General features: G+C 34.5%; 1 protein-coding gene across 2 annotated transcripts in view; it reads left to right on the top strand.

Moving 5' to 3' along the window:
• The first annotated feature begins 447 nt into the window (after positions 1–447).
• The window catches only part of LOC132550170 (nuclear pore complex protein Nup98-Nup96-like), a 32,644-nt gene continuing 13,955 nt past the window's right edge, over positions 448–19,136 (top strand). The window contains exons 1-22 of one of the 2 annotated variants that reach the window (XM_060214197.1): positions 448–529; positions 1,988–2,091; positions 2,670–2,702; positions 3,206–3,394; positions 3,697–3,837; positions 4,839–4,934; positions 5,118–5,281; positions 5,575–5,707; positions 6,265–6,455; positions 6,932–7,057; positions 7,490–7,649; positions 8,396–8,434; positions 9,836–9,985; positions 10,262–10,310; positions 10,679–10,790; positions 10,934–11,077; positions 11,436–11,644; positions 13,071–13,263; positions 13,947–14,151; positions 14,385–14,524; positions 15,054–15,167; positions 15,945–16,019. In XM_060214197.1, the coding sequence (XP_060070180.1) occupies positions 2,049–2,091; positions 2,670–2,702; positions 3,206–3,394; positions 3,697–3,837; positions 4,839–4,934; positions 5,118–5,281; positions 5,575–5,707; positions 6,265–6,455; positions 6,932–7,057; positions 7,490–7,649; positions 8,396–8,434; positions 9,836–9,985; positions 10,262–10,310; positions 10,679–10,790; positions 10,934–11,077; positions 11,436–11,644; positions 13,071–13,263; positions 13,947–14,151; positions 14,385–14,524; positions 15,054–15,167; positions 15,945–16,019 (2,706 nt within the window). In that variant the 5' untranslated portion in view covers positions 448–529; positions 1,988–2,048. The remainder of the gene's footprint in view (positions 530–1,987; positions 2,092–2,669; positions 2,703–3,205; positions 3,395–3,696; positions 3,838–4,838; positions 4,935–5,117; positions 5,282–5,574; positions 5,708–6,264; positions 6,456–6,931; positions 7,058–7,489; positions 7,650–8,395; positions 8,435–9,835; positions 9,986–10,261; positions 10,311–10,678; positions 10,791–10,933; positions 11,078–11,435; positions 11,645–13,070; positions 13,264–13,946; positions 14,152–14,384; positions 14,525–15,053; positions 15,168–15,944; positions 16,020–19,136) is intronic. The other variant, XM_060214198.1, reaches the window with a different exon arrangement.

The raw sequence follows: 19,136 nt of genomic DNA, 5'->3' as shown, positions 1-19,136 counted from the left end.
ATTTGCTAATCGATCGATTGGTTGTCCATGCACTTTTAGATAACAACATGACATTTCCATCGTTTTCATAGACGGTTTTCATAAGTAACTTACGGAAAGAATGTTTCATTGCTAAAATCATCATCATTAGATGTGTATATTTGATTTTTTAAAAAGATTTTAAATCATGGTTCATATTGGCGTTCCCATCCCCTTTCCTCTTTCAAACCAAATGGAAAAAGAATGTGTGTGTTAATGTGTGTGTGTGTGTGTGTGTGTGTGTACGTGTGTTGAGGAGAGGTGGAGGGAGGGGGAGTGGAGTACTCAACCGTATCCGGATATGTCGTCCGCTCTAGGGTCGTCATTTTAGTTTGTACTTCGACTACAAACATTCGGGAGACTATGCCTTTTTTGAAAGGAAAATCAACCGCCATTTTCTTAGACCGGCATGGCAAGTGGAAGTGAAAGATAGTCTAAATATGTGACTAATGATATTACATATTTGATTAAAACCAAATACCACAACTCGTGGGTATTGGTAGTCTCCCTGGTAAGTGAAATGGTTAGCAGGGCTGCGCGCTGCGGTGTAGAGTTTTGCATTGTGACTGCCGACGTACCAGTGCTTTTTATAACATTTTCCGGTGCCAAATTTCATATTTTTCTCATTGCATCATATATGATAAGATCAGGGAACGCTGCTGTATCATAATAATTATTCACATATTGTGTGATGATCAGGTCGGGGAAAATCCCAAATTTGCGTATAATATGTAAACTAGCCTATGATACGCCAATTTGGTTCGGATTTGTTCCTAAAAGATATCAGAAATCGCATAAGCAGTAACTTTTGCAATATATTTTTTTAAAATTGGCATTAATTTGTGACAGAGTAAATAAGTTTTAACACAATGATGTGTACTGAAAGTGCTGGTAATGGTCCCCGCCATAGTAACTGTACTATTGTAACATAGGCTGGAAGTCCTGCATCTACATTGTATTTTCGGTACTTTCCCACATACCAGAAAAAGGATGTTTTTGCAGTCTGTTAGGTTACATGACGATATAAGTAAATCTGACTTGTGACAAAAATTGGAAAAATCTAAGTTAAAAGTGGTTTTAATTATTTCATGTAACAATTCCATACCCAAATTTGCATATAATAGGCTAGTTTGCAAATTTGTGGTTTTCCTTGACCTGATGATATCAATGGAAAATCATTACAAAAACAACATTCACATCAACCAAAGTAAATAAGTCACACCATATATTTTTCTTTAAATAATTGTCAAAAGCTAGCCTCAGTTTTCTCAAGATTCTTTCACCAGTTAGACATTTTGATGGACAGGTTTCCATTCCAGACATATTTCCATCAAAATGTTCAACATCTGGTGCAGGAGCATAGAGCCATCTAGGAAACTCACTTAACTATTGTAAAAAGTATCTTACCATTTTGTAGTCTTAACAAAATATATGTAATTTGCATCCATTGAATCCAGAAACTAAGGCTAAATAGTCTATAAAAGGATAAAAAATGTTGGTCAATACCATTGGTGATAGTGACTAGTGAAAAATTTGAAATGTGTAAATATAAGATATTTTATATTTTCAAATATGTCAAGCTCCAAATCCCTTGTTTTCTTAATCTTCTTGTAGTATGCTTTTACTTTGAAATATGAATTTTTGCACGTTTGATCTTGTTGGATATTTGTTAAATCCAATGTAATATATTCCTCAATACAATTTTGAACTAGATTGGAGACTTAGATTCAAAGTCATCAAGTAAACTGTAATGATTGTAGGTAATTGTGGCACATTGTGTTTTATATTTACATGGTAAATAATTATGATATTGAAAATGTCACTCGTGCAACAGCATATTAAACAATGCTTTTTAGCAAAAATGAATAGTGATAACTGACATGTTAGCATAATATCAGATTCATTAACAATGTCCCCTTGTAAATCAAAGTGTATTCAAATAATTTCAAGTGATTTTTCTCTGTTTCAGCTCAGTCGCAAAGAGATCACAATTATAAGAATTGCATGTAGTAATCACACCTTGTAGCAGAATGTTTGGTGCAAAACCGATACCATTTGGTTTCCCTGCAAACAGTAAGTACAGCTTATTGTAAGGTTCCTATTTCTTTGACTAATTAATTGAGTAAGTTGTAATGATATGCCTATAATTATTGTGTTCAATGGCATTGAGGGATTTAATCACAAATAGATGGGTAAATTAAGGCACTTTAATTACCTGATACACAAGTTTAGTCTCGTGTTGAGGGATTCTACTGGTATGTGTGGGACTGATTGGAGACATTAGCAAGGCAATTATATTTGATAATGCATGTATTTAGGTCTCTGTCTTGCAAGGGTGGTAAAAATATAAGCCTTGTCTTATTTATGCTGAACTTATAAATCCCACGTTTGATCATTTCTAATTTTTGTCCATGTATTGGTGAACAAAGTTTGTATAATAACTTTACCAATTTTTGTTATGTTAAATAATTATTGTGTCATACATGCCCAATAAGTGCTCTTTGTATGACTCAAGTAACAATCATTTTAGTTGTGAATTGATACTTTGTATTTCAATTTGACTTAATATGAAACAAGGTATGAAGTCAGAGATGTAGCATATTTTGTTGACATGGATATTCTAGATGATTCTGATAATCTTTTGTTAACAGCAAATGTTGGAACAGCTACGCCCTTTGGACCAGGTATGTATCGATTTTTCTCTGAAATGCTCTTTTTCCAGTTTGTATTTAGAACAGCATTGGGATAGAATTTCAAATATTACAATTACCGGCACTGTTACATAAGGAGTGTATATAGCTTAAATTTCATACAAAGTAAACATTGCATTTTGAAGTTCTTTAAATGCTAGGCACATTTACTAAAATTACACAACAAATTTGTTTAATTAAAAGTCAATTTATATATGGAAGACAGATTCTTTGAGATAAGCTGCTGGAGTAAATATACTTAACATCAAATTATTTATTTCTTTGTCTTCTGTTTCATTTCTTTATTTGTTTTAAGGTTTTGTTATTTGTCAAGTTAATTTGTTGACATGTACTTTCAATTTGTTTTTAGCTTCCTTTTATTTAAAGCATGTTCTTCCATAGAATGCATTAATTTGATTCTAAAAGTTTCTGTTCCATGCATGCCTGTTAATTTGTCTTGGTTTGTTCTGTATGTTGAATGGGTTATGCTACTAAAGGCAATAATGCCTTCGGTGCAAAACCTGCAGGAACAACTGGATTTGGTACTCCCAATACTGGAAGTGTATTTGGGGCACAGCCCACTCCTGCCTCTACTGGGGGACTCTTTGGTCAGTCTAGCACCAGTTCCGGTGGACTGTTTGGGACTCAGCCAGCTACTGGGAACTTTGGACAAACGACTGGATTTGGTAAGTTGGGGCTCTGGAATGTTGAGACCATTCCATACTACAATATACAAGCTGTTTTGTTCATCTCTTATTTTTGAAGAAAAAATGCGTTTAAAACATGATACAAATGTAATTAATTTATTGTTTAAACTTTAAATACAGAATATAAAATTTGTCCAAAAAGCTATCAAGGTACTTCAAAGTAATTTATTTGAATATTAATATTTTATATTTTGTTAAAATATTGATGAGTGTTTTAATAATTACTGTATTGAAATATTTGATATTCACATTTCAAGAAAAAACTTTGTATCTGTTTTCAGCATTTGGAGCTACCCCAGCTGCTGGCAGTACCAGTGGAGGGAACCTATTTGGACAACAGCCACAACAAAATACAGGTGGTGGTCTTTTTTCAACCCCAGCTACCGCCAATGCATTTGGCTCCAAGACTCCAGGGTTTGGAGGTAATTACAGATATATGTAACATTATCCATTAAAAGTGTAATGTGTTGTGGCAGACTTTTACTACACATACATTAGAGATTTTTAATTTTATTTTGGGAAAAAAATAATTGAAGTTTTTGAAAAATCCCTTGGTGTGTACAGGTAAAAAGTCAGTTACAAAATTGATCTTGAACTGTCTCTTTTTTTTATACGCCCGTTGTAAGACAGGAGGTATTGTTTTAACGCGGGTGGGCGGGCGGGCACACATACGTTTCCATTGATAACTTGAATAATTTTTTACAGACTAATTTGAAACTTTACATGAAGGTTTATTACCATAAAAGCCCATTATTTACAGAGTTACGACCCTTGGTACATTTGCAAAATAGGTTTCCACTCAATAACTTGAGTGATTTTTCATTTATTAATTTAGAACTTCATATGAAGGTTTATTACAAAAAAGGTTTCTGCTCAATAATTTACGTAATAACAATTAAATGGAATTCATTGAGGCAGTTTTATTGTCATGGAAGCTGGGTAACTTTGATAGCCAAGAAGAGGAAATTATTATTATTACATTCTTAACGACCCGTCAACATATAAAAGGTCATTAGGGCCATCAAACTGTAAAACACACAGCGATCAAGAAGGGGAAATGATGGCAATGAATCGTCAGTGAACTTTTATGACGAAATGTCAGTGAACTTTAGTAAATATCATAATAAACATTTCTACAAATCATCAATAAGCCTTCCTATGAATGAAACCTTTCTACCAATCGTCAATGTCAGTTTGTTTAAGAGTTGTCAGTAATCCTTCGTACGAATCAAAGATATCCTTTGCTACAAACCGTCTTAGCAGTTTTTGCAAAGGCACCATTAACTTTATAGAAATTCAGTAGATAATCTTCGAAATCAATCTTACAACCTAGAAACCAAAATTACCGCCTGGAATTCATCCAGTTATGGTTGCTCAACATAGGACGGGCGTTTTTTGTAATGTTTATTACTTGTTATTTTAGGATTTGGAGCTACCTCCACCCCTGGGACAGGGACAAGTCTGTTTGGTCAGCAAACCAGTAACACTGCGTTGTTTGGACAGACGGCTGGGACAAGTGGTAATGACTAGATTTAAAATATCAACTTGATATTTCAAGAACAAGATCAATCATGTTTTTGATACTTGGCTTTGACTTTCATAACTAAAATTTTTCCCTTAAACTGAAATAAAACTTTTTAAAGTTCTTACCCACCTTTGATATGATGAAAATAGACGCTTTATTGATTTTATCTGTGTATAGGATTTGGTCAGCAACAGCAGCAGAATTCCCAGGTTGGCACAAACCTGAAATTCAGTGCACCAGTCAGTCAGGACACCATGGTGAAGAATGGAGTGAGCACACACATCAGCACACGCCACCAGTGTATAACTGCCATGAAAGAATATCAGAACAAAAGTCTGGAGGTAAGAAGATCTTTCAGAAAAGGTTAATGGAGAACTTGAGAAATTCTTGATCAGTTGAATTTCAGACTGAATGATTTTTAACTGCTTGACTGAAAATAGAAATTATCTGAGGGTTTATTATTTTGGGGGTCATTATCTTGTCGATTAGAATGATGAAGGCTTCGATTATTTCCTTTTTTATTGCATTTTTCAAATGTTTCAAATGCCATTGGCATATTTACATTAATCTCTGTGTTCATTGTCATTGCTTTCTTGGACATAAATGCAACATTTATAATTGAATATGTTGACAGGAGCTAAGGGTTGAAGATTACTTAGCTGGGAGGAAAGGCAAACAGTCTGGCATTTTTGGAGCCACACCATCTAGCTCTAGTGGCTTCACATTTAACAAACCACAGGCAACAGGTTTTGCAGCTTCAGCAGCACGTAAGTAACTAAACACATTTTGATAGTGGGAGTAACATTACCAATTACAGATGAAGGATGGCGGTGAATGCAATATATCTCTGTGAAACTTTATCATGACACATTATTTTGTTTTTGTATTGGCATTTGAATTTCAGTTTAAAAAGAGTTATTGCCCTTTTTTCTGCATATTGTTTGGAGATCTGTCCGACTTCCTAACAATTCTCTGTGAAACTTGTAGGACTTTATGAGTAGTGATTTCTGTTGTAACATTTGGATTCATTATTTCTTCTCATACATTTGATTTTAGTACACAAATCATGGCACTGAAGTATTTTATGGGCATGTTTTGTTCTGCCTCACAGTACTGTGATGGTTTAAACGATCAACAATAATTGGCATTTTGATTGTTAGATTATTCATTATTGCATCAAGTTTTAGAACATAAGCTTAAGAATATTTCTCATGATTCCCAAATTTTGATGCCTTTCCAGAATTGTTTACACATCTTTGTATTGTCACTTTAACAGGAAAAACAAATGATAGATTTTTTGAGTCAAATGTATTTCTCCTTCCAGCGTTTGGAACTACCCCAGCAACACAGTCGTCCCTTTTTAGTCAGCCACAGAATCAGACAGCTACCGCCAGCCCATTTGGTCAAAGCAAATCCATCTTTGGTACTGCAACTGGCACAGCCACCAGTACTGCTGGGTTTGGTACTGGCTTTGGAAACACAGGAACTTCACTGTTTGGAAGCAATCAGCCTAAGGTATCTGAAGGTTTAACAATTGACCACAACCATGGTTAAGACTATTTATGTGAAACATTATTTCACTCCAATTTTCTATAAAAAATCACTTCTGTCCATGGTTGGATTTCCTTACTTTTAAAATTAAATAATTTATTGAATTATGGATGAATGTTTCACAAAAATAGTCTTGACCATGGTTGTTATTGATGGTATCCCTAAAACCTCACATCAAGGGGAACCATTATTGGTTGTTTTGGAATAGTAATATATTTACATTAAAATGACATTAAACAAAGGATTTGTGTGAAATTGTGTAATGATCTGGTATTGAAAAATAGTCATAGTTTAAAGGTATAAAAAGGTGGTTTCATATCAGTTTTGTTCATTAACTGCTAACAGGTTGAAAGTCACCTAGTGCTACTTGTTCATAAAATAGTGGTGACTGTCTCCAATAGATAGTAATTGTGCACTAACAAAACTTTTCTGGTTAACAGGCAAGTGGATTTGGAGCATCTGCTGTAACCTCAACCCAGCCCTCCCTCTTCGGGAACTCTACCTTTGGCGCACAGCCGTCAGGAGGCTTCGGGGCCACAAGTGGATTTGGGACTGCAACTACTGGGGTAACTATTAGTCTTGACAACATTAATCAGCATACAAATATTAATAGGTCATTAAGTTTGTGGTGACATTTGTCTTAAAATCAGGCATAAAGTATTAATGCAATCATTAAGTTGGTGACATTAATCTGGAAATCACTATCCAAATGTTAATTAGTTCATTTAATTCATGAGATAAGCCTGAAAATCACCATACAAATATTAAGTTGGTGACATTAGTCTGTCTTTCCAGCTATTGTTTTATATATTGTGTGAAAATAATAATTACTAGAATCATTCATGCTGCAAGAAGTCGGTGAATAGTTTGGTCATTTTCCAATTGAAATTTGATATTTAATTCTCCATCCTAATTAAAAAACTATAGGTAACAACCCCTATTTTAGTCCAAGTCATTGAGAATGAAAGTTATATACACCTTAATTTTCTGGTTATTAGGTAGGTCTATTTGGTGCCAAACCAAAGCCCTTCTTTGGGGCAGCTGCCACATCAGCACCAACGGGGTTCGGAGTATCACAGACATCTAATTTGTTTGCTAAACCAGCAAACAGTACAGGGACTGGCCTCTTTGGGAACACAACTACGTCTACTTTTGGAAGTAAGTGGATTAAGCATTGCAAAGCAATCAATTAATGCTACCTATTCAAAATGTCTTGATTGGAAGGATCTTCTTCCAGTTACTGTTTTGGTACAACAGGTGTCAGTTATTTTGAAAATCGAGCCATTTGTTACAGGCAATACGTCTGATATTTCAGATTCATGAATACACAACTTAAGTATATAAAGACCATCTGTTTGTGCATCAATTTGTCATTGGGATAACAAAACGTTAACACAAGCAATAGCATCTCTGCTGGTTGTTTTAAAAAGGACACTGAAATTTTCGAAGGAAATATTCAAGTATTTTTAGAGAGCTAATGGATAATGCTGAAAATTGATCAGTTGTAATAAAATGTCAACCTGATTACTCTTCTGATCATATAAACATGCATTGGCAAACACAAAGTTTTTAGAAATTTTACTCAAAAGGCATACTTACAACAACCCACTGATATTGTGGAACTTCTGTTCAGTTTTTAGTAAGACATCATGTTTATATAATATTCACATTGCATAGTCTAAGTTATATTATAAACTCCTTTTAGTGAAACAGCAATTAGTATATGATAATAGGTGCATTTTTTTCTTATTTAATTTTTTTTGTTTCACATAAATTTTCCTTTAAAATGGAGACTAATTCATTTGTTTTAACTGGAAAATTAATTATTGAAATAAATATATTCTTTTGCCAAAATAATTAGTTTTTAAAGGGTTTCCATTTTTTTCTTTTAAAACCCCTACCAGATAGCACTGGTTTTGGAGGGTTTGGTAATGCTACATTTGGTAGGTATCACCACCATTTTAAATCCATCTTAAGGCTTCTCTGTGAATAAAGCATTTTTCTTCACCAACATAAATAATGATACAGAATAATGCTGTCCTGGTGGTGATCATTAAATGTAATTTGAAAAAAGAAATACATTTATAGATATTTTATTTCTTAGAACATGTATTGTTTTTCACATTCTGGAGATTGGAAATATAAATGTAATTTAAAGGTTTGATATTCTACCATTCACATTATTCTAGTAATACAAAAAATCAGTTTGGAATGAGTACTTAAGACAATGTTTTATCACAGAGATGCCTTGTGCTGTGTGTCATAAACTTTTCTGTATAGTAGACTCTGCAGAACAACAGGCTGTCAGGATGTTTGTTTCTATAGCTCTCAACATCTCTCAATCTCTTGTGTGAATTTGCTTCTCGCATCCAATTATCTTTTGCTAACAATTCTTTTTTTGTCAGTATAACTCAGCATCAGAATCAAATGTACTGAATTTGTGAAAATTGGGTTCTTTTAGAATGATTTCTTTTGTTGACTATAATTTATCAGTTTCATTATCGCTCTCTGATCATTTCTGTTTTATAATAGAACTGTTATAGAGAAGATTCTGTCTATTTTTGTAAAAAAAACTTTGTGTTTATGTGCATTAACAGTAATATAATTTGAACCTTCACTTCCCTTGTACAAGATAATCTAACAGGCACAATATATTTATCATTTTAATAGATTGAAGTGTTGTAGATTACCATGTTTGAGGGACGAGAGCCTGTGTATCACATGTTGTTGATGGATGTGCATATATGTGTAGACACTAGCTTAGAGCTTGTGGGAAGTTCCTTTTTAGTTGTGATATTATGAAACATCCAAATTGTTGTTATGAACGGATGATTTAAATCCTGATTAGGGGTTGGTTACCTCAACATTTGAAGTAGCTTAACCTAAGTAGTTGGTAATGCAAACTGGGGTCATGCATGCTGTGTTGTACAAATATAGATGTAAGTATATATGCAAGCATACATCATACAGTTCTTCTGATGTCAAAATTGTGCTGTTGCTTTTTTTGCATTGAAAAAAAGTTACTGCAAAAGATAGTGAAATAGACACATAAGGTCACACTTTCATGTTAGAACTTCCTCTCATAGACCCATGTTTTGTACAGAGTATATATTGGCCCTTGAAATTAGTTGTTTCTTGGGAAAGACATTTGTTTGTATTTTGGTCTAATCTACTCAGTCCTGTTTAGGGATTGTAGAAAAGTATCTCCAAGCCTTCACTATATATGTGTATTTTGGTATTTGTTTGCTTAGAAAATTGAAAAATTGAGGAAAAACTATCAAAAGCTATATTATGAGTAGTTCATTGTTAAATTTGTAAACAATTTAGGTATTTTTATTTTAAAGGCAGTACTGGTAACAGTTTGTTTGGAAGTAAGCCATTAGGTTTTGGTGCCACCAGCACCCCAAGTCTGGCACTCAACAACACATTCAATAATACCCTCAGCAAACCAGCTTTTGGAGGCTTTGGAAACACCGCTACACCAGCATTCCCAGGTAATGCATTCTTCATTAAAAGTTTCATATAGCCAATTCAATTTTGGTTTCAAATGTTGGAAGTCTTCAAATGAGTCTTTCCATGCGATTGTTAAATGATATGGGATAAACGGAAGAACAGTAATCTTAGATGAAATATTGAGATTGTAAAGAAGGTTGGTACTTTGACTTGATATGTTCACAGACTTAGCTGAAATATTGTATAGTGAACATTGATTTTGATATCTCTGAAATATCCAGTAATGCTGAAAAAAGGATTACATTTGATGTTTTTAGGACTTTCTGCAAACACACAGTTGACTCTGGGAAACACTACCTTAAGCACGTAAGTAGACCAGTGTTTGTTGTCAGGTGTAACCTAGATCATGTACTTGTTAGCTCGTGTATTTCACCACATCTAGATTTACATGTTAATTACCCTATAGATATAAGTTCAGACATATAAAAATTAGGGAAATACAGTTTAATCATGGCCTCATAAACATTTAATGTTGAAATGTGTATTTATAAAGTAACATAATTTCAAAAATAAATATCCTTGTCAACAACAAGTGTACAGTTATCCCACTTCAATTTGAAATGTAAGATACTTATATTCAAAGTGACCCTTTTTACTGTATAAGGTTAACAATGTATCAATTTTATTTTGTTTTTTCTAATTAAACCTGAACTTTGCCTCAACTGACTTTTCAGGGCACCCAGCGCTGTTGCTAACTCAGCCAATCAGCTTCAGATACAGCAACAGTTGATGAACCTGGTAAACTCCCCTTATGGAGACTCACCACTTTTCATGAATCTGAAACAGGTAAAATTGCTTTGTGACATTCTTATTTTATTTATTTTTCTAAAACTTTGTTTTTAAGAAAATATGAAGTATTGCTTTCTGAAGGTATTCGTTAGAAATTTTTGTCACTGCATTGTATGTGATATCGATGTTGAAATTTTCAGAGTGAAATCAAGCGAGAAGAACTGCTTAAGCCCACCAATCCAGCAGCTCAGAAAGCTGCTCTTAGCAACCAGTTCAAGGTCAGCCCAAGACCCACGGCACGAGTCAAACCCAAGTCTCTCCACAGTGTGCTGAATGGATCAAAGGTAGAAAACAGGGTGTTGGATAAACACAATGAAATTAATCAGGATGAAAATGACAGTGAAGCCCTGAGCACTAGATATGATGTTTTATGGTGATAATGTGGAAAAGAAAAAGCTGATATGATAATTAGCAGTTTTGTTTTAATCAAAACTAAGAAATATCTTGTAATACATCTTTCATTTTGTGAAAATCTGCTTGTTCTATTAAAGATTAAAACTGGTCTTTCATAAATTGAAATGAAAGATATAATGGCTGTGATACGTTTATGCATATTTAAAAAAAAGTTTATTGAGTTGCTTGCTTTCCATTCCAAATACTTTAAATTAACTCATTTTTAAGCAGCCTTTCCTTATATTTCAGTCACAGATGTTTGAAGGTCTAGAAGATGAAGGATTCAGTTTTGGAAATGAGACATTCCAGCCTAAAAAGAGCATCAAGAAGTTGGTGATAAAGAAGGGTGGATCTGATTCCTCATCACCTGGAAGTCGGTCATCATCGGTGATTGGGGAACCCAGTCAACAGTTGTCAGTACTGGAGACTGATGGGCCAGATACCTCTAACACCTCTCTGTAAGTTATCAACCATTATTATAGATCTGTAAGTCAGTCCTAGATACTGAAGAGCCAGATACCTCTAACACCTCTCTGTAAGTTATCAACCATTATTATAGGTCTGTAAGTCTGTACTAGATACTGATGGGCAGGATATCTCTAACACCTCTCTGTAAGTTATCAACCATTATTATAGATCTGTAAGTCAGTCCTAGATACTGAAGAGCCAGATACCTCTAACACCTCTCTGTAAGTTATCAACCATTATTATAGGTCTGTAAGTCTGTACTAGATACTGATGGGCAGGATATCTCTAACACCTCTCTGTAAGTTATCAACCATTATTATAGGACTGTAAGTCAGTACTAGATACTGAAGGGCAGGATACCTCTAACACTTCTCTGTAAGTTACCAACCTTTATCATAGGTCTGTAAGTCTGTACTAGATACTGATGGGCAGGATATCTCTAACACCTCTCTGTAAGTTATCAACCATTATTATAGATCTGTAAGTCAGTCCTAGATACTGAAGAGCCAGATACCTCTAACACCTCTCTGTAAGTTATCAACCATTATTATAGGTCTGTAAGTCTGTACTAGATACTGATGGGCAGGATATCTCTAACACCTCTCTGTAAGTTATCAACCATTATTATAGGACTGTAAGTCAGTACTAGATACTGAAGGGCAGGATACCTCTAACACTTCTCTGTAAGTTACCAACCTTTATCATAGGTCTGTAAGTCTGTACTAGATACTGATGGGCAGGATATCTCTAACACCAATCTGTAAGTTATCAACCATTATTATAGTACTGTAGGTCAGTACTAGATACTGAAGGGCCAGATACCTCTAACACCTCTCTGTAAGTTATCAACAGTGATTGTAGATCTGTAGGTCAGTACTAGATGCTGATGGGCAGGATACCTCTAACACCAATCTGTAAGTTATCAACCATTATTATAGGACTGTAAGTCAGTACTAGATACTGAAGGGCCAGATACCTCTAACACCAATATGTAATTTATCAACCATTATCATAAATCTGTAAGTCAGTACTAGATACTGATGAGCAGGGTATCTCTAACACCAATCTGTAAGTTATCAACCATTATTATAGTACTGTAGGTCAGTACTAGATACTGATGGGTCAAATACCTCTAACACCTCTCTGTAAGTTATCAACAGTGATTGTAGGTCTTAACTCTACTAGATACTGATGGACAGGGTACCTCCATTTCTCAAAGTTTGGTTTGGATTTAAATTACTTAACATCCTACCAACCAATATATGAATTACAGTATTTATCAAGGCAATTCAATTCATAGAATGATGATACTTATGTGAGATCATTCTGGAGCTGACTGGTGGCATGTCATTTTATGAAACAATAATATGGACCTGATGAATTGATGTATAAACATCACTTGGTGTGTTATTACAGGACTGTACATACAGAGCCAGTAGTACAGATGCCAGAGTTGACCACCCCTGTACAGAAACCCAACAACCAAAGTATGGACGATACCATGGCAATGCTCAATGTACCAAAGGTTCCAAATCGTATCACGTCGCGATCACCCGATGAAACAGACCTCGACATGTCACAGGCAGAGGACAGTATGGAGAGGAGGCCGGTATGTCTTATACACTGTATATATGTATATATGAATCATCATTTGTATGAAATTTAGATAATTTTTTATTTGTTGAAATTAAAAAAAAGCTTGATTGAAAATAGAATAGAAGTTCTTATAACACAACCAGTAGAAGATTAGAGTGTGACATTTCAGTGATTACATGGTCACCTTCAGGCAAATTATCGGTGTAGAGCAGACTAGCACTGATTTATGTAGTGTATGAGATGGTAAAGAATCTTCCAACTTTTTTGACTGTAATAAAATCCTCTATACACCAAAACTGAAAATAGTATGATGAGATGGTAAACTGATCATAGACCAAAAAAAACACATCATCTTGTACACTATGTATGTCAGTGTTAGTGTGCTTCACACTGGTCATTTGTCTGATGAAGGTGACTGTGTAGTCATTGAAATGTCACACTCTTCCACTTGTTGTATTATCAGAACCTCTATTCTATTGACATTATTAACTTGAAGGAAATGTTCCAAAATGTATTTGATTGAAAATTCTTGTGAAGATTGACCTTAGTCACTAAACCTCATTGTATTTATATAAAGAATGAATATTACAACAAACCTCTTTAATTTGACTAGAAATTACATTTGAACATAATGTAGCCTTTATTTATGTCTGTGTTTAATGTGTTAATTGACTTTTGGTACACTTTTTATTACAGACCACACCTCCTCCTCCTCATGCTGCTGACATCACCCTGACAAGGCCCGGCTACTACACCATCCCTAGTATGGAGGAGCTGGGGGACATGGTGGATGAACAGGGAGAATGTTTTGTGGATGGATTCACCATTGGACGTGAGAGATACGGAAGTATCTTCTTCCCTGGAGTCTTCAGTGTTGCTGGACTTAACTTGGATGAAATTGGTGAGATTTACTCCTGGTTACATATACTGCAGTTAATGAAATTTGATTGTATGGAAAACTTTATTAAATCGCTTTTTGTCTAAATTGTATTAGATTGAATGTAAATAAGGGTTGCCATGAAGATACAGACTTTTTCATGAAAGATGAAGATAAATTTTTAAGTCACCAGAGAGTTTTGTTGAATTATGTTCTAGTATCAGGAATCTGAAGATTTGTATTATTCATTTTGCCAGTACACATCCGCAGAAAGGAAGTAGTAGTTTATCCTGATGATGACAACAAACCTTCGGTTGGTGACGGTCTGAACAGGAAGGCTGAGATCACACTAGACTGTGTCTGGCCGATCGACAAAAGTGATCGCACCTCTATCAAGGTAAGACATGGCTTTTGATTTGTGCTGGAAATGCGTGTAACATTTTCTCTATCATGGAATATTTAGGATGTGTCTCTTAGATTAAAGGTGTGCAGCAATAAAATATAGCATTACTGGAGCCGTAATACTAGACTATTACACTAGGGACATCAACTTTATATATAAATGAGTTCAGGCACTAGAGCCAACGCCGTGCGTTCTCGTTGGGTGGATAGTAGATGCCTCCACTCCTCAGCTGGATATCCCCAGGTATGCTGGGTGATTGATCAGGAGAGAGAATCAGATAATAAGTATCAATCACAACAGTCTGCAGAGTGGTTATTCCTTGACTTTATTATTAATCGTCTACCGGTTTCGCCCTCCCTGGGTTCTTCAGAACTTTATATACAAATACAAAAAAATAAATACTTTACAAAGAATTTGTGTTAATACAACAACTCCTGTTAAACAACATATCACATGTGAATATTTATGAGTGGAAGGCTTTTAAACTGGATGATTTGAAGTATCATGGCCTTTTATTTTGTAGAGTCCTGAGCGTTTGTCTGCAATGAATTACCAGGAGAAAATAGAAGAAATCACGCACAGGATCGGTGGCAGATTTATAGATTACCGTCCTGAGACAGGGTCCTGGGTGTTTGAGGTAAGGACATGACCTAGTATAATACATTACCATTCTGAGACAGGGTCGTGGATGTTTGTAGTAAGGACATTATCCTACATTTAGATTTCTGTCCTGAGACAGGGTCGTGGATGTTTGTAGTAAGGACATTATCCTACACATTAGATTTCTGTCCTGAGACAGGGTCCTGGGTGTTTGAGGTAAGGACATTACCTGGTATAATACATTACCATCCTGAGACAGGGTCGTGGATGTTTGTAGTAAGGACATTATCCTACATTTAGATTTCTGTCCTGAAACAGGGTCGTGGATGTTTGTAGTAAGGACATTATCCTACACATTAGATTTCTGTCCTGAGACAGGGTCCTGGGTGTTTGAGGTAAGGACATTACCTGGTATAATACATTACCATCCTGAGACAGGGTCGTGGATTTTTGTAGTAAGGACATTATCCTACATTTAGATTTCTGTCCTGAGACAGGGTCGTGGATGTTTGTAGTAAGGACATTATCCTACACATTAGATTTCTGTCCTGAGACAGGGTCCTGGGTGTTTGAGGTAAGGTTATATCTTATGCATGATATTTCCCTCCTGAGACAGGGTTCGGGTGGTTTGTAGTAAGGATATTGCCCGGTATATTACATTACCATCCTGAGATGTGGTCCTTTTTTTTGTTTTTTTAGTAGAGATATCCTATATATTAGATTACCATCCAGACATAGTCCTATTTACTGTTTAAAAAAAAAACTACACAATAACTACTGTTTTTAGATATAATTGGTGTTTTGTTTCTCATAGGTGAAGCACTTCACTAAATATGGAATGGACGAGAGTGATGAGGAGGATCTGTCCAACTTGGCTCAGAAACAGCAGGTCAGTACTGGTCGGTAGAGATATCAACCCACTGCAGATGTAAGCTGATCCCTGAATCAGTAGCTGATCCTTCCGCACAGGATGAGAGACTCGACTCAAAATGTCTTGTTATCTCAGCTGTTCGTGGATACAGATAAATCTTCACCATTGGATTTGCATCGTTTGACGAAATTTGAAAGCAAACAAAAACAAATAAGAAAATCTCAGAATTGTTACAAAAGAAGAGTAAATAAGAAGTTTAGATGATTATGTAGATAAGAACAGAAACAATCTCACTAAGTGATGGGAAGGAAACAACAGACACAATCTTTTTTGTGGTCCTTAAATCTTTACAGAAAGAATAAGTCAACAAAATCTGCATATAAAAAATTTGTGTACTACAAAACTCTCAGAACCTTTTTGGAGATTTCTGTTTTTTTTACATTTAAACGATACCTTAGATCAGAGTAAACTATGAAAAAGAAATAAAACAACCTCAAGGAAATGGATCCCGAGACAATTGTTGATGTCTACCATTTTAAACCAGGGATGTGATGTATGTAAATATGTACTGTTTTGCTAACTTTAGATCAGAGTGAACTCTGAAAAATATCCTTAAAGAAGTTCATCCACAGACATCTGTTGATGTCCACCATTGTAGACCAGGGATGTGATGTGTATAAACATGTACTGTTTTACTAACTTTAGATCAGAGTAAACTATAAAAAAATCTCCTCAAAGGAGTTCATCCACAGACATCTGATGTCCAGTTTTGGAAATTTCTGTTTTCATTCATATTCAAACAATACCTGTTCTGATATTGAGCTGAGGAGCAGTGTTATTTGACTGAAAGATACAGCATTTCTTTGCCACACTTTTGCTGTACAGTGTTGTCTAATGTTAAATATTCTTAAGGACTTTCACAGTTGGTGTTCACAAAAACACCCTCAAGGAAATGGAGACAACTGTTGATGTCCACCATTGTAGACCAGGGATGTGATGTGTATAAACATGAACTGTTTTACTAACTTTAGATCAGAGTGAACTCTGAAAAATATCCTTAAAGAAGTTCATCCACAGACATCTGTTGATTTCCATCATTGTAAACCAGGGATGTGATGTGTATAAATATGTACTGTTTTACTAACTTTAGATCAGAGTAAACTATGAAAATTATCATCAAAGAAGTTCATCCACAGACATCTGTTGATGTCCATCATTGTAGACCAGGGATGTGATGTGTATAAATATGTACTGTTTTACTAACTTTAGATCAGAGTAAACTATGAAAATTATCATCAAAGAAGTTCATCCACAGACATCTGATGATGTCCATCATTGTAAACCAGGGATGTGATCTATGTGAATCTTGATATTTTTACTGTGTTAAGTAACATACTAAATTTCCCAAATCCTACAGAATTAAAGCTTCCTCTACAAGAATATTAAGATAATCATTTTGATGTAATCTTGTATAAATCGAGTTTCTGTATATAAAAATTTAATATAGTTTTCCATTAATGGTTCATAAAAATAGAAAGACAACATGTATATGATATACTTAAAAATGAAAAACTATAGGATTTAAGTAATTATTTGTGATTCATGTAGTCATGCATGACTTGTTCAGATAAATGGAACAAGACCTGGGTGCCAACTACATATATTGTACATAATTACTTGATTCAGTAATAGTTGAAGCATTTCAAACTATATCTCTTAAACTAGACAATTTGAACTACTGATATGTGTGATATATAGGAAATATGAACAGAGGAAAACATAATAAACAGAACTTTAACGTTATGACATTGGGATCAGGATTCTATCTCTCCATCATAATGTCACCAGTATGATTTTAGTAGATCCTTACAAGAATTCAGTCTGATTGATTTTAATAGATATTTATTACACTTCATACAATATGTGCATACCTTCATGAACTTTTGTTTAAGATGCACTGGTGGAGGTCATTTCTATATTTTTTTTACAATTTCAATTTTTAATAAAAGTTTATCAAACATCATTAATCTTGGCTTTCCTCCTATATGTAGGAAATCTGCTATTATAGAAAAGTTTTAATCACCTGATAGCAGCCTTGTTTATATGATGGTTTATAAATTAGCAGTTCCTGTGAAAAGTCTAGGAGAAATGTACAGCACAGATTTTATCTGTATACTCAAACAGACCTGTGTAGATTAGGATACCTTTATCACATGTTAATCTATATTGGTTTATAATTGGACAAATGTAACAATACCAGTATACAGTCAGTATATATTTTTTACATGTACCTAAGGCTTAAACTAAATGGATGTTGTTATATGTATGGTGTTTTATATTCCTTGCTTGAAATAAAAATACTTTTAAAAACAAAAAAGCAGTGCTACTTTTACTTTGTGATGGCTATTATTGTTTTAAAAGGTAGATTGTGTAGTTTTATTCACAGTGATATATCCTTGGACATTATTTTAAGACCCTGGCCAAGTTTTTGTCCTTAAAAATGTGCATTGCTATTAAAGACCTATATAATATTATACCTGGTAGAGATATATGTTTCGCCCGACAAAATTTGGTCTTAACTTTATAAATGTGATAGTAAACAGCTGCTTGAAGGTGCTGTAGTACGTTTAACGGAAAACTTGAAAGATTCTTAAGCCAGAATTGATGGTGTCTGTTATAATTATCATAGGAAACAAAATCATTTGAAGAAAAGCGGTAGATGTTGTTATCATAGGAATGGAAATTATGTTCAGTAATAAGAACAGCTTTTACTACTGTTGTCGGTGTCATTTCATCAGTCACGTAAGTTTAGTTTCATGATTCCAGCAACCCAAGCAGTCCATTTGGTGATGCTACATAGCAGTGATAGTAAACCCTTTCCTTGCTTTTGATACATTTTCATATCTCTTGAATTTACAAAAACTTTTTAAAATGGCTAATAAGTTTTAATTATAGCATGACATGAAGTCAGACATTAAGATAGTAAGAATCAGTGAAAGTTGAAAATAAAAACATAATGAGTCTTATAACTGGGCTATTGAGACCTGTCATACAGTCATGTCTCAGAAGTGAAAAAGGTAACATCTGCATCAAAATATGGAAGTCTAATAGTCTGTCTCATATAGATGTATGAAA

This window comes from Ylistrum balloti, unplaced genomic scaffold (genome assembly GCF_031769215.1).
Source record: "Ylistrum balloti isolate Yb309-2 unplaced genomic scaffold, AGI_CSIRO_Ybal_v1 Utg370110, whole genome shotgun sequence".
NCBI classification, from domain to species: Eukaryota; Metazoa; Mollusca; class Bivalvia; order Pectinida; family Pectinidae; genus Ylistrum; species Ylistrum balloti.
The sequence above is the reverse complement of the archived record's forward strand: the minus strand, read 5'-3'. Positions and strand labels throughout refer to the sequence as shown.